The sequence below is a fragment of the Diadema setosum genome, chromosome 18 (assembly GCF_964275005.1).
Source record: "Diadema setosum chromosome 18, eeDiaSeto1, whole genome shotgun sequence".
Lineage (NCBI taxonomy): Eukaryota > Metazoa > Echinodermata > Echinoidea > Diadematoida > Diadematidae > Diadema > Diadema setosum.
This window is the reverse complement of record NC_092702.1, coordinates 8642651-8667853: the sequence shown is the minus strand read 5'-3', so window position 1 is coordinate 8667853 and position 25203 is coordinate 8642651. Positions and strand designations below refer to the sequence as shown.

At 39.2% G+C, this 25203-nt stretch overlaps 1 protein-coding gene across 1 annotated transcript in view; it reads left to right on the top strand.

The window, feature by feature from the left end:
• The first annotated feature begins 6849 nt into the window (after nt 1-6849).
• The window catches only part of LOC140241883 (U5 small nuclear ribonucleoprotein 200 kDa helicase-like), a 56408-nt gene continuing 38054 nt past the window's right edge, over nt 6850-25203 (top strand). Inside the window, exons 1-12 of the mRNA XM_072321637.1 lie at nt 6850-6976; nt 9343-9506; nt 10375-10546; nt 11265-11457; nt 12474-12631; nt 15441-15593; nt 16866-16965; nt 18083-18303; nt 19135-19308; nt 20665-20802; nt 21670-21825; nt 23619-23789. Of these exons, the coding sequence (XP_072177738.1) occupies nt 6932-6976; nt 9343-9506; nt 10375-10546; nt 11265-11457; nt 12474-12631; nt 15441-15593; nt 16866-16965; nt 18083-18303; nt 19135-19308; nt 20665-20802; nt 21670-21825; nt 23619-23789 (1845 nt within the window). The 5' untranslated portion in view covers nt 6850-6931. The remainder of the gene's footprint in view (nt 6977-9342; nt 9507-10374; nt 10547-11264; nt 11458-12473; nt 12632-15440; nt 15594-16865; nt 16966-18082; nt 18304-19134; nt 19309-20664; nt 20803-21669; nt 21826-23618; nt 23790-25203) is intronic.

Genomic DNA, 25203 nt, shown 5'->3' with positions numbered 1-25203 from the left:
TATTTATAATGTTTTTCCAGAAAAGTGGAAAGAGTCCACAGGGAGTGTAAGGTTTCAGCAAATTGATGTATTAAATTATGATATACAGTTGAAGATTTTTGGTAAGATATTAGAATTTCAAAATATTAAGTCAAAAATAGTGTATGAGTATTTTGTTACAGCTTTACAAGAATTGTATACTCTGGAAATAAGATATGGTGAAGTGAAGTATGATTGCAGTGATAAGGAAATTAGACATTTATTTCTTAGACCTAGAAGCACGACTTTACTTAGTAAACATAGGGAATTTCAGTTTAAGTTGTTACACGGGGTGATATACAAGGGAACATTTTGTTTAAGTTTGGTTTTGTGAATGATAATCTTTGTTCTTTTTGTCAATTGGAAAGGGAAACTTATTCACATATATTTTTTGATTGTGTGAAAGTAAAGCCGATATGGCAGTTTCTTATTGAGTTTTATGATTTAGTTGAGTTAGAAGAATTAGAATGGAGAGATATCTTTTAAGGTTTACGAGGTAGTTCAAATCGAATCAAATGCGTGAATGCCTTGATAATTTTGATGAAAATTGTAATATTTCGGTCAAGAGAACAAAATAAGTTACCCAAGAGGGAAAAGATAAAGAAATTTGTTTTGGATTTTATAGAGGAGGAAAAGAACGTTGCGGTTAAAGCAGGTAAGCTCGGTTTTCATTTGCAAAAAAAAAAAAAAAAAAAAAAAAAAAATGGGAGCAGTTGAAACTTTCATAGCGTCAGATGTATGGTCAGTTTAGGTTTTAGCCGTATTAATGTTTAGGAATCGGTAAATGTATCAGCATTTATGGTGGTCACTTTTTTTTCCCCCATGTAAAATGTTTAGTTAGCTTCGGTTTTAATTTGGTGTGTGTTTAACTGTCAAAGAAACAGGTAACCAAGATACCACAAGTATGTAGTGTGATTTGGCGTGCAAATGTTGGTGTTTGTGAGTGCGCACTGGTGGGTATGTTGTTGTTGTTTTGGTTGATGTCTATATGGGTGTGTGTGTGTGTGTTGAGGGAAGGCTACGGGGGGGGGGGGGGTATGTTAGTGGGGAAATAGGTGGGGATGGTTAGGGTTATAGGTAGATGTAGTTAGAGTAGAGTAGAGTAATGGTTAGCGGGGAAATAGGTGGGGATGGTTAGGGTTAGGTAGATGTAGTTAGGCAATGGTAGAATAATGGTTAAGGGGTCAGGCAGGAATATGGTTTGTTTTGATGATATACACATGGTTATTTTGTGCTTGTACGGGGGGGGGGGGAGGGGTGGTGATAGGTTAGATGGAAAAAAAATGATGAGTTTTGTTCGGTTAAGTAAAGAATGCTTTTTTTTATATATATGTTTTAGGAACTGCTGTATTCTCAAGAGAGTGTAAGAGAATTTATATAATGAAGTGGATATTGAGCAATCTGATCAAGTTGATCAAGATTTTTTTATTCCCTTTAAGAGTTATACTTTATCTGATATATTTATGTATATAGTGTGTGCTCTGCCAAAAAAAAAGAAAAAAAAAAGAAGGAAAAAAAAAAGGAAGTTAAGTGAAAAAGTGATTGAGTAGTACACATTTCTTAGTCGGTGTGTGAGTGATAAGGCACATTCGGATTGGCTTGATTAGGCTGATCAAAATAGCTTTTTCTGAGAATTATGCAGATTTTTGTGTCATTTCTCCTATAAAAACAGGGTATGATTTGGTAAAAAGAACCAAATATATTGTACTGTATATTTGAAAAATGATTTAGCAGCACAAGAAAGAAGAATACAGCTGCTTTCTTTTTTTTTTTTTGTTGGTGGACGTATTAATTTTATTGTTAATATGGATTTCACATTGAATGAAACTCAAATAAAAGAATATTATTTAAAAAAAAGTGTATGTGTGTGTGCGCGTGTGTGCGTGCGCTGTCAGTAACGGAATGTGATACAACCCACAGCGCAGTCATTGAGCAACATTGTAAGTTTTCCTTACATGGATTATGGAATGACTGTGTGAAACGACAAATTACTGGCAGCAACATCCGGAGAATTGCATAACAATTAAATGCGAGCGAGCTTGAAAATTTTGACATTTTTACAGTCCCCGAACTGCCGTTTGTAGCTATATTTTTTCGCTTTGGAAATTAAGGGGGCGCACCGGGCGCAACTGCTGGCAATTACTGACAGTAACATCAGGAGAATGGCATAACAATTAAATGCGAGCGAGCGGAGCGAGCGAGCTTGAAAATTTTGACATTTTACAATCCCAAAACTGCCGTTTGCAGCTATATTTTTTCGCTTTGGAAAAAAAAAGAGGGTGGTGGTGGGGGGGGGGGGGGGGGCTCCCGGTGCGCCCCCTAGATCCGCCACTGGTAGTCAAAGGTGTCGGTTTATGTTCATGATTGGGAGAGGTATGACCAGCGAGGGGGCGTCGAAATGACCAAGCGGGGGAATAATGTCCAAAATCTGCACTTTAGAGCATCCCCTAATATGGTTATTGTTTGTGTTTGTGTGTGTGTGTTTTATGTACATGGAAAAGTTAGGAAATAGCCCAGGTCAAATCTTGTTATTTGCAATGCAAGGCATTTTAATCGACTTTATAGACTATGCAAAGCAACACTGCAAAATCAATGATCTAGCTTTGATTTATAACGAAGCGTAAGGTACAAAGGTGTACTTTCTACATCACACTGCGTAACATTGCAGCGACTCTTTTTGCCGTTCGGATGTTTTGAGTACATCGCGCACATCCTGCTTATATTCAGAATGCCAACCAGGAATCACGCTGAATCACAATCTTTTGTCGGCTCCAGGCTTTTTGAACAATGTTTCACACTATACACCTCTTTAATTATGGTTAAAAGAAATCTTAGAAAAATGTCTTATTTCTTGATCACCCTTTTATGTCGAGTTCAAGAACAGTTTACTAACCCTCGAATTACCATTTTGGTAAGGGCTTTTTTTTTTTTTAACAGCGGATGGGGGGGGGGGGGCACGTGCCCCCCCCCCCCCCCCGTAGTTACGCCACTGACTACAGCTAATATCTCTAGGTATAATAGAATACTCGTGACCTAATTTACAGTAGTCATTGGTGCGACGGAACATCAGTAAAGGTGTCATAGGCCTATACATGCGGAATGTAACAGAGATAATCGAGAATACTACTATTACATTGTATCGGGTTGGTATCAGTATCTGGTACTTTGCTAAGAGATGAGCAAGAGAGAAAAATTAGACGTGGAATATATACGCACCAATATTCTCTTTCCAGCAGTATACGCACACTGTTGCTACTTGAAGACTCTAATATATAGCACATCTCCTGATCCGCTGAAAGTCATTTTTTGAAGTCACAGCGAAATACAGAAATAATCTAGAAATACAAAAGAACTCACTGGTCGTTTGAGTGAAGCTTCGGAAAGCGCGTTTTGATCACGGGGGCGTCTATCATTATTGATGAAATTCCTCTTTTCGAAGAAGAGTTTATTTGAGCTCCACATAATGAAAATGTTCATCACAGGTTCTATATTTTTCCCCACCACGACTACACTTTGATCACTGTGAACAGTTAATGTGCACATAGAGAAGACAACATCCGTTACGCTGTCGTTGTTGTTGTGTTTGTTTGAACCCCTTTTTCCCCGTGTGACACTTACAGGCTGGGGATCTCGATCCGCGGGATGATCAGGTAGTCTGATGCAGCGGGCATTGCGAAACCCATATAGGTGAGTCACACTCGTGTATGTAACTGGTATTCTCTCTTCCATCTCCCTGGTCCAGGTAAGCCCGACTGCCATTTCACAATATTATTGTTCATACTGTAGAGTCTTCTTATAGCGCCAACGACGGCAACTGTGAAACAGAAATGCAAAAAGTTGCGACTTTGTCATCTTTGTTAAAAAAACAAAAACAAAACAAAACAAACTGAGTTGCGCTCTCTTTTGGCGAGGACCTGCACTGTTAAAATTCTTGCATGTCTTGGTGGACTTAACTGATGTAGTCCATGGGCCAGGCCAGATATTGGTACCATCTGAGGTGGCAAAACCTTTTTGGTGTCATTTTGTTTGTCGGGCATAGATATGCTTATCAAGCTATGATAGCATTTCCAAATGAGTAGCTTAGTCCTAATAAATGAATTCTTAACCCGTTTGGTTTCGCTGTTATATCCCTTTACTTCTGAATCGAAACTAACCGCTATAGAAAGAAGAGCACTCTCTTCTGTATGTCCACAGGTGTTCTGTTGTAAACGCGGTGCGCTTAGTCTTTATTCAAGGCAGCGAAGGAAATATCCAAGGGTTATGATGTCCACAGCGCTTAGTCTTTATTCAAGACGGCGAAGGGAATATCCAAACCTAATGATACAGTGTATATCTCCTTATCTATTAAGCAAACAAAAAAACAATTCCTAGTGGATTTTGCCGTATTTTTCAATTATTCATCATTTTCCGGTGAAAACGCTACGGTGAAAACGCTAATGCCACGCCACTGTCGCTTTATTTCCATCCAACAATGAAAGATATTTGGCATTGGTCGGGTTGATGGCTGAAATCTATTACTAAGCTACTACTCTGGAAATGCTATTATAGCAAAATAATATTCCTTAGATATATGCCATTTCAAAATGCACAACTAGAGCTTGCCACCTCAAGTGGTACCAGTAACCCATTTTTCGGGTCTTGGCCCATGGATTAATTGTGTGACAATTGTTTCCGTGTCTGTGTCTGTGTGTGTGTGTGTGTGTTTGTGTTTGTCTGATTAACAACAATATCAGTTCTGGTAAACACTGCAAAAAAAACAAAACAAAACAAAACAAAACAAAACAATGTACCGTTATCATATCTAAAGTTATTGTATACTAATAAAAGGAATTATCTATACTGTTTTTATACTACCCTCTCAACAAATACATCAGTTTTAAACAAAAATCACTCTGCTCATTTACAATAGTATTTATCATTACGTATTGTAGTGTACCGGTTCATTGTTTGATGGAAATAAAGCTACATTGGCGTGGCATTAGTGTTTTCACCTCAGCGTTTTCACCGGAAAATGATGAATAATAAAAAATACGGCAAAGTCCACGAGGAATTGCTTTTTTGTTTGTTTTTTTAGATAAAGGGATATACACTGTATCATAGGCTTTGGATATTCCCTTCGCCGTCTTGAATAAAGACTAAACGCACCGCGTTTAGCTCTGGACAGCATCACCCTTTGGATATTCCCTTCGCCGCCTTGAATAAATACTAAGCGCACCGCGTTTACAACAGAACACCTGTGGACATACCATGAGCCATGGACATACAGAAGACCGTGCTCTTGTTTCTATAGCGGTTAGCCTCGATTCAGAAGTATAGGGATATAAAAACGAGACCAAATTGGTTAAAAATTCATTTATTAGGACTAAGCTACTCATGTGGAAATGCTATCATAGCTTGATAAGCATATCTATGCCCAACAAACAAAATGACACCAAAAAGGTATTGCCACCTGAGATGGTACCAATAACCAATTTTTCGCCTCTTGGCCCATGGACTAATGTTCCCGTGTATGCGGCTACTTCACTAACAGCCAATGACCTACAGGGAGAAGGAGGAATAAAGGGGAAGAAGAAAAAACAAACAAACACAGCGAACAACATTCAAGCAACAATAAAACGCAAGAGGTATAATGCCCTAATACGTGATGCAACAAAAACAATGTGTCCAAGTGGCACGACTGTTACACCCCTAAAGAAATTATTCTGATTTTGGAAGAAAATGAAGCGGAGTCAAAGCGATAAATGCAGTCCGCTGCTATAAAGACATAGTAAAATGTCATGGGGAAAGTGATTGATGAGAACCTTTTTTTTTTTCGGGGGGGGGGGGCGTTGGGACATAATCCACAAAAACATCATGAAATATGAACACTAAAGAGTTTGCGGCAATGTTTCTGAAGTTTCATCTTCATTAAAAGTGGATTTCCTTTCACCTTAGTGGTTGTAATACATGGTGAATGAAACAAGGTTACTACATGCAGTTTATTAACATGCAGGCGAGTGGGATAGTGGCACAAAAAGTTGCTAGAGTTATAATGCCAGAGCAGATCAAGAACAACAAAAGAAAAACAATCTCGTTAAAGATGCTTGATACGTGCAATCATCATTCGTTAGCATTTGCTGGGCTTGGGCTGGTGATGAAACCAGACTATGTCTAAATATTAATGTGCAAATAATATACGCGGACACTCCACTTACTAACTCAACTGGCTCTCATTGTCATGTTTGCACAGGTAGTAACACAATCTGTAGAGGTGCCTTTCTTACAGTGAATTTTCTCCTATGTCCTATTTCATCGAAGTTTTGACATACGGTATTATTGTAACGAATTATAGATGTGAGTATACACGCATGCTCTCATGCAGCTAGGTCCCTCTTATGATTCGAATGTGTTTGACCATTTTCCACTGAAGATCTGAAATGCCAAACGGTTGACTTGTCGACTTTCACCCATGTCTATACTGTCATATACCCATATCTCTAGAAAATCTAATGTAAAATGTATTGTGAAATTAAATCATTTGTAGTTGATGTAATAAGGTCCATATAGTTTTTTGTTTGTTTGTTCTACGCCTATCTAGGCCTATATGTCTGTCTGTCTATCTACTAGTATCTATCTAACTATCTATCTATCTATCTATCTGTATTTTATGTCTGTCTATCTATCTATCTATCTATCTATCTATCTATCTATCTATCTATCTGTATGTTGCACCTGCCCATCAGATGCCACACATGAGGGAAATTATACACACAATCGACCAGAGCAAAATATGCATGCCGTGTGGAGAAGCGCCATCAACGACGACTATTCAGAACTGATGTACTAGAGTACTTCTCTGCTCTGTCGTGCACCCAACGTCGAAATTTACGCCGATATTATTGCCTCGAATATCGTCTAAAAACAATCTTCCACCATGGCCGATGCCACGGCCAGATCCTTGCAGTATGAGTACAAAGCTGTAAGTTATCATCTGTTATATTAATGTGCCATTATTTTAGACGTAGGTAAAGACAGGTGCAGCTGTAGTCTGGCCAGTTAGTGCAAACTTTGTGAGAAGCACGCGTTGTGTAATGTGAATGTGGCCCCACATGTGCAAAGTGGTGTCCTGTTTTGAGTTGCTATTGAGAGTATCACTCGATTCTTGAAATTTGAAACACAAGTATAAAAGCGTTTGCTAATTTGAATCCTGCGATGTCCTGAAAAGACAAATGTTCTGGTGTGAGTTTCTTCAATTTGTCTCACTTTACAAAGGAAAGGTTCCTTTTTTTCCCCCGACATGTTTGTTAATTTATAAATAGCAGTTGCGATCTTGTATTAAATTTAAGAATTGTAACAACGTTAGAGTCTGGGCTAGACAGAAAGATCCGTCTGTCCGGAGGACTCTTTTATATTTTGCCATTAACGCTGTCCTCCGTAGACAGACGGAAGGTTGTAGTACCCATTGCTGTGTGGATGTTCTTAACCACTGTCTCTATGGAAAATTGGGTGAGGTACCTCACCCTTCTCGATTGCGTCTAATTCACGGCCCTAGGTCGGCAAATTTAAGCTTGAATAGTTAAATCAACTATTCAAGAATAGACTACACTCACCAGATTAATGAATAATCCAATATTTTAGTAGAATTTTCAACGTAAAACACAGCCTGTCGCGTCGTCACGTTCAAACTGCAGAAACACACACTATGAATCTCTTAGCCAATCACATGCGAGGTAGCTTCTACGTGTTTGTTTTACTAAAACAAGTACCTCGCATGTGATTGGCTTTCAATGGCTTACAGATTAAAAATGGCGACTTACTGCTTGCGAACGGCGATGTTGCGATATCGATAAAATTTCTGCGTTATAACCGAGTAACTGTGAGTATTTCGATGCACAATGTGAGAAATTAACCCCAAATATTGCTGCATAATGTGTCATGTCATGTCAAACTTGTTTGAATGTAAAATAGCTGCCTGAAATTTGGTTAATCGTAACGCTTGATCTGTGCGCTACTGCCACACAGGAGCTGGCATCATTGACTTCGGTCTGTATACGGAGGGGATCCGTGAAGCCAGACGTAGTCTCCGCGGAACATTCCCCGACGGACAGATACAGACCGATCTTTCGGTCAAAGTCTGGGCTAGCCCGACCAGATGCTGTTAGAGTATTGTTAAAGTGGAAATTTTCGCGGTGTTGAAATTTTCGCGCATTTCGCGCAACCAGAAACTAGCGCGAAAATAAAAACACGCGAATATTTTTGCTTGCCATACGTTCCTGTGCGTGATGTCTTGATTCTGCGGAATTAAAAACACGCGAAACTCTTCTGACCCGGCCTAGCGCGAAAAATTAGTCGCGCGAAAATATCCACATTTAGGGCCTACACTTTTTACAGTACACTATGCGAATACAGTGTCTGACAGTCGAGGCATGCCAGGGGAACCACAACACAACTACAAAACTTTTGAAAATTTATAGTACGTTTCTTACAAAAAATGTATACATTATTCACGTTAAGTGCATGCGTGTATTACAGAAGGTTCATACAATGTAAGTCCATAGAGAGCCCTCACGATCACAATAAGTCCACTGAACAAAAAAATCTAAAGTATCAAAATTCAAAGCGATTGCATGCGATCGCTGAACTCTCTTCGTGTTGTGGGTCATGACGGTACAGCCCTGTCACTACAGTCTGTACTTGCAGCGACTGGGCTTGTATAGTTAAGTCTGGGCCTTACGTTAGGAGGGCCGAGGGATAGAGGGAGACAAATTGAAGAAACACCTGAACCTTCACCCCTCTGAGTAATATCTTTCTTTCATTTAAGACAAATGGTGGTGGTGTATGTTTTTCTAGGAAAAAAAGAGGTACATTGTAATCATGCAGAAATACCTACCTACCTATGGATACCTATGCTATGGAAGATTCTGAACGCAGGCTGAGCCTCTATATTCAGATCCAGGTTTGGTCCTCGAGATGAGCTGGGTCATGGCCAGGTGGAATGGCGTCGAACTTAAATTTTATGGGTTCATTGTCCCAGAATTTGTCCAAACCAACTTCAAAACTGAAGATACTGGGTGTATCTATTAAGTTTCTTGGTAAACTATTCCATGATTTCCTGATACGCATGTAAAATGAGTTTCTTCTTGTAGTGATATGTGATTGAAAAATATATAACTTTGTACTATGTCCTCTTGTGCATTTTTTTATTAAACCCAAATCAGGCACTAGTTCCTACTTCCTGATCATTATGAAATAATTTAAAAGCTTCAACCATATCACCTCTCACTTCAAACTTCAAAGTTCAAAGTTCAAAATGTATACACTGGCATCTTCACTTTGTGAATGCAGAACTCTAATCTTGTGCTGCAAGTTGACCGCTCTCTGGTTGAGCGGAGAGGCAGAGATGAGGCTACCGGAGAGGTGATGAGCCTGGTGGGCAAGCTGGGCAGCAGTAAGATGGGAGACAGGGCCCAGCGCACAAGACCGCCCCAGCAGAAAGAGAAAGAAGCCAAGTGAGTGCTGGAACTTGTGGTTAATAATGATGATAATGATACCAACTTGTGATAATGGTGGCTGCTTCTAATGCACACATATTGCTTTTCAATGCTATGGTACCTTGTTATTGACAAGTAACCACATATTTATATGGTATGGTACTGCAGGAACAGACGAACAAGTAACAATTACAAATCCAAGTACAGTTCTGTAATGCTTTGATAATTAAAAGTTAAGTAAGTTCATTTGAAATTTGGATTGAAATTAGTCTGTTGTGGAAATCTGGCATTGAATCTTGGGGATGTTGTTCCAAAGTTTTGGACCTGCAGTATAACAGAAAATGCATAACCACTCCATGAGAATTTGACTTTTGGCACATGAAATTTAAGTTCAGAGTTTGTGAAAGACATACATCTACATTTTGGTTGCTTTGTACAATGTGATAGATGTAATTGTGTGTGTTCTGTGAATGGTTAGAAAAAGGTAGTGTTATTGAAAATGGATGGTCTGACCCCTTGCCCTGTGTAGAAAAATAAAATCAGTCTTGTGGTATCTCTGCACAAACAGTTTATTGTTTTTTTACATATCGCTGCAGCTTGTTAACCCAAGACATAAAAGTAAAATCATGGACAAGAAACAGTGTACCGTACATGGGGTTGTAGTCATAAGTTGCAGTTAAGATCAGTATCAAATCAGATTTGTAAATATAAAATATATATATGTAGTGGATAAAACTTGATGTATGTATTGTGAACAGCATAACCTGCATAAATTATGATGTGTTTAACATTTTATGATGATGTATCCAATGGCTGTGCTTCAGTTTTGTTTTTTGTTTTGTACTGAGAAAGTAACCTGTTGTCATCCAATTCATTTTTCACGAAGGCGGCGAAAGCGTGATGATGCACGGTATGACATGAACAAGTTCAAAGGTCAGACTCTGCTGTCTGAAGGTATTGAGGATCTGGTGGGGATTTACTACAGGCCCAAAACACAGGAGACAAGAACCACATATGAAGCCCTGCTCAGCTTTATTCAAGCTGCCATTGGGGACCAAGTGAGTATTTATTGACATTACCATGTTTGAACAATTGTCAATGGGCCAATCCTACCCTCATATGGGACCTTAGCTTTTTCATTACCAGTGAGGACCAATTTGCATACAGAATCAGTGACATATTGAGGTGGAAGTCTTCACAGAGTATTAGACTTTAAATGCTTCATGTTGCAAGGAAGTAGACAGAAATCATAATTGCTGAAGGTGTTATATTTTTGTTCAATTAAAGTAAGCATTGTGTATTCAGGCAAAACCTTAGGTCAATCCTTTGTCTTGTTAAAAGTGGTGAAAACATTTACAGTAAAGTGCCGGGTAAATTGGATGGTTGGTTATGAAAGATGAAGTGGAGCTTAAATGATTGTAATGTGTATTAGTGTAACTTTCATTATGTAGTCATGCTTTGGATCCAGATTCTCTGTTCTTAAGTGAGCTCTTTGTGGCCAATACATCCTTACTTTCAATGCCCATATTTGATTATAAGATCTGGTTTCTCTTTCCTCTTCATCCAATCCATGCATCATGCCATATCAAATTACAGACTCCTTTTGTCCAAGCTCCTACAATATGTTCAGAATCTGAGAGAAAATCCAAAGTTTGTTCAGATTTTAATAAACCTGTATTACCCCCAGAAAGCAAAGAGACTTGTGTGCTATTTTCACTAACAGTTTAGCCTAGCATGAGACTGAAGAGATCTTATCGGAATTGTTTGGTGTTGTAGCCCAGGGACATCCTCTGTGGTGCAGCAGACGAGGTGCTTGCAACCTTGAAGAGCGAGCACACCAAGAACAAGGACAAGAAGAAGGAACTGGAGGCCCTGTTAGGAACTCTGGCCGAGGAGCGCTTCGCCCTACTGGTCAACCTGGGCAAGAAGATCACAGACTATGGTGTGGAGAAAGAAAAGAAGAATATTGGTGAGATGGCTCTTTCAGTGAAATAATCAACATCTCTTCTAACTCCCCCCCCCCCCCCCAAAAAAAAAAAAAAAAAATGTATGCATGGAAGCTCTGTGCGCATTTTCTGAAAGCACCTTGCATTGTTTAAGGCACTTAGATCTGTGGAAGGATATCTGCATATGATATTCTTCTGTGACTCGATATCCAGCATTTTTTTTTCTTGAAAAAACAAATAGAAAGAAAAATGTAATGGCTTGATCATTGCCGAGCATGAGTGATTGTTGCACCATTGTATATCGTAAAATAACAACTAATAGTTTGTATTCTACTCAAAAGCAAAAATATTGTATATGCTTTCAATTTCGGTGGTAGGATATGCATTTAACTCTTTGTGTGCCATGGTGGAAACCCCCTGTGTGCCACATTATTCTAAGACACCAATGTAATCATGCTTTGATTTTTTGTTCAAATCTATGTAGCTTCTATAGATTTCTGTTAAGCTGGACATGTAGAGAGCAAGATTGTAGAGAAAATGCTAAGCTTTGCTTTGATGAAAATTGTATGACAAATTGATGATTGTTTTTCTTTGAAATGACCAACAGCTACATTAATACTGTAAAGACATGACTTTTGAACACAAAACGGTGACAGAAACTAAGAATTCACACGCAAATCAATTTAGGGAACACCGCTTGATAGTCAATCACCACATAAGTGCAAGCTACATGTGAGACGAACCGAAGCGCAAGAAAAGCTTTTAGTGTACTGTGGCATTTGGCGATTTATCAATCTGTTTTGGCGGGTTTGTGGGTTTGAGCAGAATATGGGAAGTTGGCACGCCATCAGACGTGCAAACATGGCACATAAAGAGTTAATAGCTCTACATACAAGAAATGTTACTAGCAATATGGAGCCCAGCTTACAGTAGCAATGAGGCTGCATGAAATGGTATCACTGGCATCTGTAAAAACATCTTCCCAAGGTTGTCGCATTTGTCTCCGATAAAAGCATGGACATCCTATCTCATTTCATAGATGATGACATCGATGAGACGCTGGGTGTCAACGTTCAGTTTGAGGAGTCGGACGAGGAGGTGGGTGACGATGAGGATGTCGGTGAGATCAAGGAAGAAGAATCAGACGAGGAGGAAGGAATGGAAGATGCCGATGTGAAGTCCACCCTCAAGACCAGTGTGAGTTATCTTGGTCATTCATGGATGTCCAGAAATTGATTCACACAAGAGATCAGAACTGATCTACTAACTTAAGCAATAATTTGTGTTCAGTAGCATTATATGTATCTTCAAAAAAAATACTCATGGTTTGCATTAAATTTTCTTTTACAAGAGCAGATATTTTAAGGTAATAATGGAGAGAGCAAATATGAAATAGAATTAAGAAGGATGTTGCATCTTGAAGTCTCTAGTATTGGTATTATGATATCTTATTACCAGATGAATCATGAAGTAAAAAAAAAAAAAACTTGAAAGATATGAAACATATAAAAAACTAGAAATGTCGCTATGGTGACTGGTATGCCTCCGCCATAATGAATGGTTCTCCCAATAGGTCTAAGATAGTATTTCTTGACAATGTCTAATGACACTTTCACCTTATTAGCAAAAGACTAAAATAAAATGTTTGTCACAAATGAGTGTTAATTCCTTGAACTAGGTTTAATTGGATAAATGGCTATATGTTTAAGAGAGCAGGTATTTGATGATTTGAGGATTTTTACTTGACCTTTAACCATGTAGTAAGTTTCCAGATAACTTGAGCCACTTCCAAGATATGGAGGAATAAGTTAGTTCAGCACTTTCACTTGATCTTTGACCCTTTGACCTTTGAGGCAAAAAAAAAAAAAAAGAAAAAAAAAAACTTTCCAGAGAATCTCTATTCGGTTATACATGCATACACCAAGTGTAAAAAAAAAAAATAATCCTGCTGGCATTGCATAAACATGAGGGAAATAGTAAAATTTTGAAGTGTTGCCCTTGACCTTTGACCCCATGAACCCTAAATTGTCTAGATGATCACTGCCAGTCAGTACATGTATATATACTATGTTCCATGAAGATACCTTGAACAATTTCCAAGGTACGGAGAAAAAAGTGAAGTTTTGATATTTTTACTTGACCTTTTGACCTTTGACCTTTGACCTCATGACCCCAAACTTTCACCAGAGAATCTTGATTGGGTAATACATGTGTACACTAAGTTTAACGAAAATATCTTCAGGCATTGCATAGATATGGTGGAAATAATGAAACTTGATGTATTTGACCTTGACCTTTTGACCTTTGACCTTGAGCATGTGCACCCAAAAGTTGATAGGCACAACTTCACCCCCTAATAAACGTACATGCCAAGTTTCATTAGGATACCTCAAAAGGTTTTTAGCTCACCTGAGCCAAAGGCTCAAGTGAGCTATTGCGATCGCCCTTCGTCCGGCGTCCGGCGTGCGTCGTGCGTCGTCCGTCGTGCGTCATGCGTCGTGCGTAAACTTTTTACATTTTCATCTTCTTCTTGAAAACCCCAAGACCGATTTTCATCAAACTTGGCAGGTAGCATCCCTAGGGGGTTAAGAACTCAATTTGTTAAAATGGGCACCATACCCCACCCAGGGGGCCCCCAGGGGGGCCCAAACCCCCCAAAATTAAGGAATCTGTAAAAATCTTCTTCTCTAGAACCAGAAGTGATAGAGCTAAGTTAATACTATGAGTTAGTACATTGATGACTGTAGTTTCAAGTTTGTTCATGGCAGAATCAGGGGTGCCCCCCTTTGGACCCAGGGGAGGGGGGTGGGGAGGGGTCCTATTGGGGCCTAAATTGTACATTTTCATCTTCTTCTTGAGAACCCCTTGACCCATTTTCACCAAACTTGGCAGGTAGCATCCCTAGGGGGTTAGGATCTCAATTTGTTAAAATGGGCACCATGCCCCAACCAGGGGGCCCTCAGGGGGGCGGCCCAAACCCACCAAAATGAAGGAATCTTTAAAAATCTTCTCTAGAATCAGAAGTTCTAGAGCTAAGATAATACTATGAGTGAGTACATTAATGACTGTAGTTTCAAGTTTGTTCATAGCAGATCCAGGGGTGCCCCTCTTTTGGTGGGGGGGGGGGGGGGGGGTGGTGGGAAGGTCCAAATGGGGGCCTGAATTGTACATTTTCATCTTCTTCCTGAAAACCCAATGATGGATTTTCGTCAAACTTGGCAGGTAGCATCCCTAGGGGGTCAGGATCTCAATTTATCAAAATGGGCACCATGCCACACCCAGAGGGCCCCAGGGGGCCCCAATCCCCCCAAATTAAGGAATCTTAAAAAATTTTGGCCCTTATTGTACATTTTCATCTCTTACTTGAGAATGCCTGGTCAAATTTTAACTGTGAATAATTTAGATTAGTGACTGCGTGAAAGGTGAACTTGTGATACTCAGGTGAGCGCTAGACCCGCGGGTCTCTTGTTTAGTTATGCTGTCCACAAAATTCATTACGGATGGACGGACGGACGGACGGACAACCCAAAATCATAATGCCTCCAGCACCACTTCGTGGCGGAGGCATAAAAACACACACTTGGGAACAAGTAGCAAATACAGTTCATTTCAAACTGATTGATCTGTAGAGGGTTCCTGGTATGGCATTTATTTCTTCTTGGATGTGAGTGTGGTCATGAAAAGGGCCTACTCACTGTAAGAACATTCTTACCAAAATGTTGAGATTGAATCAGTCCTTGTAAGGACCAAATGCACATCCGAGAAAGAATGCATGTTGTACCATGAAACCACCCACCACTAAAACTTTCTACTCTCATGGAAAACTTCAAAGAATATATGACTGATCTGTGATTGTGCATCAGGGGAAGACTGGGAACACATGAAAATTACTGCGCAAAATTATAAGCATTTAGGTGCATGAAAAACACACAAAAGTATACAGTGTGAATGACAATTCTTTAATAGATCAATTGCCAATGTTGCTGCTTTTTGTATGAAAACACAGCTTGGTGGTGGTGACGATGTCCTGATGGCCAGGAAGAAGGGCCTACATCCCAGGGACATTGATGCCTTCTGGCTCCAAAGGCAGCTGAGCAAGTTCTACGACGACCCCAATGTCTCCCAGGCTAGATCCACAGAGGTGCTGGAGATCCTAAAGGTGGGCCGAGACTTTCCTTATCTCTCATTTCTCTGCATACATTGGAAGAGTTACCCATCAGTTTAACATGAATTTCTAGCATGTCTGTGCATCAGCTGATCTCTTCGTTTCAAAAATAAATAAATAAATGAAAAATGAAATAAAATAAAAGATCAGGCCTTTTGCAGCTCAAATTCAAAATGTATTTGGTGATGTTTGTTGGCATAGGTCTGATTTTTGTCTGAAAAATCATTTGATGGACAAATTTTGTTCTTGGCCTATCATTTGTTGATGCCATATTGTCAGTCACACCTGTAACAAAAAAAGGGAGATAGTTCTAAAAGTATTGTATTTAAGGTATATATCATATGAGAGATGTGAGAAATGAAGATTTTACTAAAAGAGTTCTTTATGCATTACTATCTTTGAGAAATTCCCAAGTCAATCAGGCACTTTTGCTTTGAAGTGGTGTTTTGTATCCACATCATCCTGTTGGCATTAAAGGACAAGTCCACCTTCATATACATGTGGATTGAGTGAATGCAGCAATATTAGCAGAACACATCAGTGAAAGTTTGGGGAAAATCGGACAATCCGTTTAAAAGTTATGAATTTTTAAAGTATCTGCATAGTCACTGCTGGATGAGAAGACTACTAGAGTGTATGATGTCACATGCGTACAACGATACAAGGAAAATATAAAGAGAATTTCACAAAATTTTACTTTTTGAAAAAGGTGCACATTTCTCCGACTTGTCACTGACGTATGTTATGGGTAATATTATTCCCCCTTGCCTTCTGAAAGAGGGAAGTCAAGTGTTCTTTTAGTATGCGAGAAAAGAGAAAATATCTTTAATTTTCCTTATACTTTCTTTATATCGTTGTACTCAAGTGACATCACAAGCTGTAGTAGTCTTCGCATCCAGCAGTGCTAAGCAAAAATTTCAAAAATTCAGGACTTTTAAACGGATTGTCCGATTTTCCTCAAACTCTTGCTGATGCGTTCTATTTATATTGCTGCATTCACTCAATCCAAATGTCTATGAAGGTGAACTTGTCCTTTAATACCTCATATTCTACCAGTTCACTATATTGCCTATGGCGTTTGTGTCATACAAATTTATTCTAGTGGGAAATTGAGCAAAGAAAATGGGATTCCATCGGGATTCGAACCCAAGACCTTCGGATTGCTAGCCCGTTGCTCTACCGACTGAGCTATAGAAAGCCCTAGTTCAGTGTTCGTCCCAGAAACCCTAAATTCTGTTTGCGTTTGTTACAAATTTATTCTGACAGAATGCCTCGGATGATGGACAGTGTGAGAACCAGCTTGTAATGCTGCTTGGGACCAACCAGTTTGAGTTCATCAAGACCCTGAGACAGAACAGAATGATGAGTGAGTCAAACTACTTCTAACCACTTCTGAGCAGGCCCTCAATGAGATTGGATACGTAGAAACCCTTGAATGTTCTCAGCCCAAAGGGACTGAGTGATGCCACTGTAAAAGACCTGATCATTATATGATATATCAGACTACGTTGCAGTATTTCCAGGAAAACGAGATAGTGTTATTGATCAGCTGCAATCATAAGAAGATGACTTTTGGATTGGCATAAGATTGTATTTAAAGGGACTGTACAGTACTGGTTGAGGTGGGGATTCATGTTTTGAACATTCCTAAGTGAGATAATGAAAAGCCTCTTATGAAATATGAAAGAACATGTAATTTTAAGAAGAATTCAATGTTTATTTGATGAAAATAGGTTGTCAAATGGCTGAGATATCCCAAAAAGTGATAATGATAAAAGGCAACAGGCCACACCTTTTATTAGGATCTCTTTGTTTCACCTTGTTTTTGGATATCTCGGCCATTTCAAAACCAATTTTCATAAAATAAACTTTTGATACCCTTTAGAATTGCATGCTCTTTGACATCTCATAGAGTGGTTTCTGAATATCTCGCAAAACATTAAAAGCTAAATCATCTCCTCAACCAGAACTGTACACACCCTTTAACTTACTGCTTATGAGTCAAATCTTATAAGAGAGATATGTTTGCAATATACAGGCGGAGTATCAACAGTGTAAAAGAAGAAGAGTCTGTCTAAATAAACCTCCAAATTTATAAGGCCAAGGACAAGAACAGCTGCACTTCATAAGTCAAATGGAAAATTTTAATGATTGTAAGCTGGACTGGACTGAATTAAAAGTTGCCAGGCTCAGATACTACATATGTTATTAATAAGTGATTTGTTAATGTTCTTCCTTTGAAGATGTGAACCATTCCTAATAATGTCATTTTGACGTGAACAATGGCAATTGATGGATCATCAAAAACTTCATGGTCTCAAGTTGATAAAGCTTTGATATAACATGACATTCTGTCATATCAGAAGCAGTACCTTTGTAAGAGTTGAGCCTATGTTATAAAAATGATCTTTCTACTCGTGTAGTCTGTCCGTGATGTTTGTAAACAAACTTTGTCTGTGCTCCCATTTCTTCTCCTCCCCCAGTCCTCTGCTGCACCCTCCTGGCCAAGTCGCAGACGGTTGCCGAGCGACAGCAGCTGGAGGACCAGATGAAGTCTGACCCAGAGCTGGCATCCATCCTTCTGGCCCTGACAGAGACTGACAAGGAGGATCTAATCAAGGAGGAGCGGGATAGAAAGGCCGCCGCCCGCCAGAACCGGGTCGATGCTGATCTTGATGCCATGGAAACGGATGAACTTGAAAATGTGAGTACAGTTGAACCTCTATTATCCGGCCTCCCTTTATCCGAATCTCTCTATTATCCGGACGCAATCTCGCCGTGATTTTTTTAATCTTTTTTTAATAATTACGGGAGGAAAGGGGGATTCCCAACGGATACATTTCTTAATAATTATTTAGGTAAATCATCCCAAGAATTTATAAAAGAAAATGATTTCATTCTTGCAAACACGAACCTCTATTTTGGGGTCTGTTACTGTGTGTAACAATGAAAAGGTTGCATTATACACATTACTACATGTGGTACTACAATGGGCTACATCAGTACATGTGTATGTATATGTAGACTCTACATGTATAAAGCATTGAGTCTCCCGTATCCGGCCAAATCCCTTATCCGGACGAGCCCCGGTCCCGACTTGTCCGGATACGAGAGGTTCAACTGTATTTTTCTTTTTGCTAACATATGCAACTTTTAACCAGTGTTTTGGGTCATTCATTTTTGCTATGTGTCGTAAACTTCCTTTCAAGTAAATTCAGTGTGATATGAATCATTGACTTTATCCAGCAAAACTTTGTGTGATTTTTGTGTTTCCTTGTATAGAAAATGCATTAATAACAGAGGAAAGGGCCTGTTGATAAAAAGTGACAAAAGACAAAATGAGGAAAGCTGATGGAGTCCTATGTGTATTTATTGTGGGACAGCAATACAGAATGGTATGATGCATAAGGTTATTTTGTTACTTGTTATTTTTTAACTTCAAACAAAGCTTGCATTTAGTGATGAAGAATGACAGGATTCTCTTTTGTTTTCACATGATTTCTAAAATGCTTGGTGCATTTGTCATCCTTTTCAGACCATGCTTCCGGAGAAGTTTGTCGACCTGGAAGACTTGGCCTTTGCCCAGGGCAGTCACCTGATGGCCAACAAGCGTTGCCAGCTCCCCGATGGGTCCTACCGCAAGCAGAGGAAGGGTTATGAGGAAGTCCATGTACCTGCCCTTAAGCCAAAGCCCTATGAGGATGATGAGGTTGGTATTAACCCGTTTGTGTGCCATGAGTGCCAAGTATAATACATGTTGTCCAAAGTTCCTTGCACAGAGAGGGTTAAAAAGGGGTAAAATAGTGCGGAATGGGCTAAATAGGTAAATAGCATTTATAGAAGTCAGGCAACATGTATTGCAGAGATTTAAATGACATAATTTCAAGTTTTGGTGTAACAAAATATTGAAGCAGACTTTGAAATATTGTGTAAAGTACATCATTGCTAGGTACACATATCTCTACAGGAAGTAAGTTTGCATCCTGTAAATGTCAGGTTGTGGTTGTAAAAGACAAACAAAAATGTCTTCAGTGTTTCATAAATGTATACATGGATGTTGCATGACACATATTTCGCAGAATTTGTACTCATTTGCAGTCAAGAATTTACTGAACTCTCAATATGTCAATGTGATTAAAAAATGACATAAAAAATGCCGTACACAATAACATATTTATGAAAATCCAATGATGGTTTTAGGTTGTGAGTGCATGCAGGTACTGTGATTATTTTGCATGTGAATCAATGAATGTGTTTCAAAGAAGGTTTAACCCTAAAAAGACTGGGCTATTTTGGTAGCTCGAAAGACTGGGGGGGGGGGGGGGGGCCTAAAGGGCCCCCCCTTAAGATCTCGGCCGTGGATCGCGTGATTGCCCCGGAAATTTGCACAATGGTAGTGCGCGATGTAATCTACAAGATCTTATATTTAAATTTTATAAAATAGTCTTCTGTTATTTTATTTTGATTATTTATGCTAATTTATGTGAGAAATCAATCTCTTTGATCTAAATCAGTAAATAAAGCTCCAAAAGTGCTCATTTTTGGTCAAATTTTTCATTGTGGCATTCTTAGCAAATGTACTTGAAAAAAAATTCTGTATCAAAATTAATTTCTTATTTATTTTATTGTTTTATGATTTATTTTATTGTTTTATGAATTTCTTATGTATTCCTCTGTTTTTTCGACCTTTTGTTTTTGTTGTTTTTTTAACAAAATTTTGTGGCAGACACTTTTTGAAGCATAATACTCCTAAAACAAATTAATTTTAGCCATTGAGAGTAGAAATAAGCATATTTATATGCACCATGTGAAAAAACTCAATTTGCATTGACTTTGTACACAAAATCACATTTTTGAACCATTTTCGGCCTCACGTGAATGTACAAAAAGTAATATAACTTCAGAACTGTACCCCCGGGCATCACAAATTTGGTGTCAAAATGTGCGGGAAACTCGAAAGAAAAAAGTCATAGAGCATCGCGGTGAGAGCCCCCCCCCCCCCCCCCCCCAGTCTTTTTAGGGTTAAGAACTGACCTTCCTGTATTTGCCTCAACTCATTGAACAGTCATTGGTGCCTATTGACCGCCTGCCCAAGTATGCCCAGCCAGCGTTTGAGGGATTCAAGAGCCTGAATCGAATCCAGAGCAGACTTTACAAGGCAGCACTGGAGTCAGACGAGAACCTCCTCCTGTGTGCCCCGACAGTAAGTTCCATCACCATTTTGTCCATGTGAGGCCAGTAGAGTCTTGTTTTGCCCTCAGACAAAATAATGCATGTGGGACCAACAAACCTAGCATTATCATGTGACTTCCCGAGAGCCAGAACTGAGAGCATCTTCTTTCTGAACAACAGATTAAATTAAATGATGGATCTAAGCCCTTTGAGTAATGTTCTGCAATGTGTTTTACTGCATTTTAGGGAAAAGTCTGAGCAGCCTAGCATTTAGCTTCTGTATTGTAGACTCATTTGTCACATTTAAAGGGCAACCACTGTGGATGGATGTTTAAATGAAAAGAAAGAGAAAGAAGGAAAGCATACTAATGCTAAAAGACACTTAGAGAGTGCAGACTTCTGCCAAGTAGCTTATTTCCACCCTATATTATCCTATATTATAGTCATACATTTATTTTCAACTGCATTTGTAGATTCCTTGACCATCAAAACCTACCCTCATTTCTGACCAGCTGTTGCTGCCTGCACCGTACTTTCTGGCCAACAGCGCGTTGGTTCTGAGGGTTGGAAAAACAAGTGCACCATTTTGCATTCATGATGGACCCGAAAAATCATAAAAAATCATTCCAAATATTTGAAAAAAATTCCTGGATCCAGATGGTGATCAGGATCACTTCCAAGATTTAGTCATCTGTTCCTATGGTCGTTAACAACTTTTCCTGAAAAATTAATCCTAATCCATTCAAATCTTTTTCAGTAATTTTGCGAACCAGCCAGCCAGCCAGACAGACAGACAGACAAACAGACAACAAACTAACGCCAGCAAAAACATTTACCTCCTTGGCTGAGGTGAATGTCAGTTGAGACTAAGTCTGTTTATTTGTTTATTCCTTGCTAGGGTGCTGGTAAGACCAATGTAGCCCTGCTGACCATCCTGAGGGAGATTGGTAAGAACATCAACCTAGATGGCACCATCAACACCGAGGCCTTCAAGATTATCTACGTCGCCCCCATGCGCTCTCTTGTACAGGAAATGGTCGGCAACTTCAGGAAGGTGAGTAGAGATTTCTGACTGACCAAACTGATCTGTACATTTCCTTTTAGGAACATCATTTGGGAATTTGTCACACCTGTATTATGTGAATGCAAGAGTAATTGTCCCCGCCGAACGAGTTCGAGCAGGGGACTATGAAACGGGCTCCGTACGTGTGTGTGTCCGTGTGTCCGTCCGTCCGTGTGTCCGTCCGTGTGTGCGTCCGTGTGTGATCAAAATCTTCAATTTGCTACTTCTCTGTCATTTATGAGCCAATTTTGATTCTGTTTGCTTTATATGATAGCACTACATGGGAGCTTTGAAACTTCTACACAGAATTTCAGTCGTGACCTTTGACCTTGACCTTTGACCTATATTGTACATTTTGCTACAAAATGCTTTTCCTTCGCCATTTCTAACCCGATTTCGATTCCGTTTGCTTTATGTGATGGCACTAGGTGAGGGCTTCAAAACTTCTACACAGAATTTTGACCTTTGACTTCTTTGACCTTTGACCTTGATTTTTGACCTGTATTGTACATTTTGCTACAAAATGCTACTCCTTCGCCATTTCTTACCCGATTTCGATTCCGTTTGCTTTATGTGATGGCACTAGGTGAGGGCTTCAAAACTTCTACACAGAAATTTGACCTTTGACTTCTTGACCTTTGACCTTGATTTTTGACCCATATTGTACATTGGCTACAAAATGCTACTCCTTCGCCATTTCTTACCCGATTTCGATTCTGTTTGATTTATGTGATGGCACTAGGTGAGGGCTTCAAAACTTCTACACAGAATTTTGACCTTTGACTTCTTTGACCTTTGACCTTAATTTTTGACCTACATTTTGTTGTACATTTTGCTACAAAATGCTACTCCTTCGCCATTTCTAACCCGATTTCGATTCCGTTTGCTTTATGTGATGGCACTAGGTGAGCGCTTCAAAACTTCTACACAGAATTTTGACCTTTGACTTCTTTGACCTTTAACCTTGATTTTTTACCTATATTGTACATTTTGCTACAAAATGGTACTTCCGGCGGGGACATATATTACGCACCGCGTAATTTCTGCTTTTCCTTGTTTTGTTTTTGTTTTGTTTTGTCTTGTTTTTATTATAGACTTTGGTAGATATAACTTTCAAAGTAATTTTTATCAGACAGTAAGTTTTCCTGGTTTTTTTCTGTAATTGTTTGGCCAAAACTTTTTTGAGTTCAAACTGTGTCAGTATTTTAGATGCAGTGTTCATCTCCATCAAATGCTAGATGTCTGTTAAAAAGAAACATTGCTTTGAGTACCGGTATGCTTACAACAAAGCATGCTTGTAGTATTTGCTGAACTTTTGTGTAAATATTTGATTATGAAAAATTCTGAGATAAGCTTATGACTTTAAAGACTAGTCATATTCAAAGAGAATTCTAAGAACTACTGGTAGGTTCAGACTGTACTTAATGTATATATGTAGCATGTACATAAAATGTACATGGCATGTTATTAAAGGACAAAATCTTATTCTGCAACCATTGGTCTATGAGCAAATTTCTTGTTTTAGTTGTGCTTGCTATCACATTCTTGTACATAATTAGACATGTATGGGGGGGGGGATGTAAGATTCAAGTAATATTTGTTTGTGGCTGTTTATCTGATTTTCATTTGGGATATACGAGCAATGATGAATGATTGATACAAGGGTTTCACATTTGTATCTTTCGTACTGGTGTACGAATCAGGTCAGGAATAATCTCTGTTTTGCATGTTGTTATGATCTCCTTCATTGTGTTTGAAAAATGCTGAAATATCCCACCCCACAGAGGCTGGACTCGTATGGCATCACAGTGTCTGAGCTGACCGGTGACCACCAGCTGACCAAAGACCAGATCACCGCCACCCAGATCATCGTGTGCACCCCAGAGAAGTGGGACATCATAACCAGGAAGGGAGGGGAGAAGACTTACACACAGCTGGTCAGGCTTATCATCATTGTAAGTCCACCTAGCTCTTTCTTCGTACTTCCTCTTTTTGTCGAGCCCACCAAAGGTGAGGGGAGACTAAGGGATCGCCTGCGGCGTCTGTCTGTCCGTCATCCGTCCGTTGTCAGTCTGTAACGCTACAAAAACTTCAATAATCTTTACTCTGGGCTTCAATTGCAATCAAACTTCGAGGGAAGAGGGGTCATACAAAGTTTCACATTTTACCATATATGAAGGTTACCTCAAGGTCAAAGCTCACAGGCAGGGGTCAATGAACTTTAGGGCCCAATGTTAAGTTTGTATGGCGCGTTTCTATTATGGGTCATAACTTTTGATCCATAACTCCATTTGTGACCAAACTTGGATGGTAGATGTCCCTTGGGGAGTGGATGGTCACCACAAGGTCAGTGGTCACAAGCATGGGTCAACTAACTTTAAGAGTCCAATGTTAAGTTTTTATGGCGCATTTCTATTATGGGTCATAACTTTTGATCCATAGGTCCGTTTGTGAGCAAACTTTGATGGGAGATGTCCCTTGGGGATTGGATGGTCACCACAAGGTCAAAGGTCACAGGCAGGGGTCAACAAACTTTAAGGGCCCAATGTTAAGTTCTTATGGCACATTTCTTTTTTGCCATAAATTTTTACCCTTTTATATGTCTTTTTATCTGTTATATCCCATTCACGTACAATTTCTTGTACGCGAATGGGCGAGACACATTATGGCACTTGCCTTGTTTGAAGACAGCAATGTCAGTAATCATTCAAATGATAAGTGGTTAATGTATAGTTGTACCTGGTGGTTAAATGGTCAGGATGATTTATGCTGCTTAGCTGGAAAATTTGTGTCTTCATCCTAAAGAGCTCACTTGTCTCTAGATGATATCTCATGTGGGGGGCACAAAGGTGAATTGAAAGGGAATGAGTGAGTGGGAAGTCCCTTTTGAAACTAATCCACACACATGGTCTTGCACAGCCTAGGGTAGTAGATCGTACCATTCTACAGCATGTGCTGAAACCAAAATAAACCTGGTATAACAAAGACGGTAATAGTATCATAATGTAAAAATGAGGTATTAGGGATTTAAAGTTCCCAAACTTCGTAGTCACAATGATTGCATCTTCATCTTCATTTATTGGATCACAAAACTGTAAAATTGTCTCAAAAGTCCTCCGTGAGATTTGGCAACAGATAATGAAGAGCCCTTTGTTCTGTCCATTTCCAATAGAAATACAGTCATAACAAAGTGATAATAAAGGGATCGTATAGTTTTGGTTTAAGTTTAGTTGTATTTCTTTGCATTATGTATAAACATTCTACTCATATTCTTGCTGTGACAAACAATTGAATTGTTTTAATCTAGTTGATGAAGAGTGAGTGACATCAATTTGGATGCAGAAGGTCAGACCCTTTACAGAAGTTTAT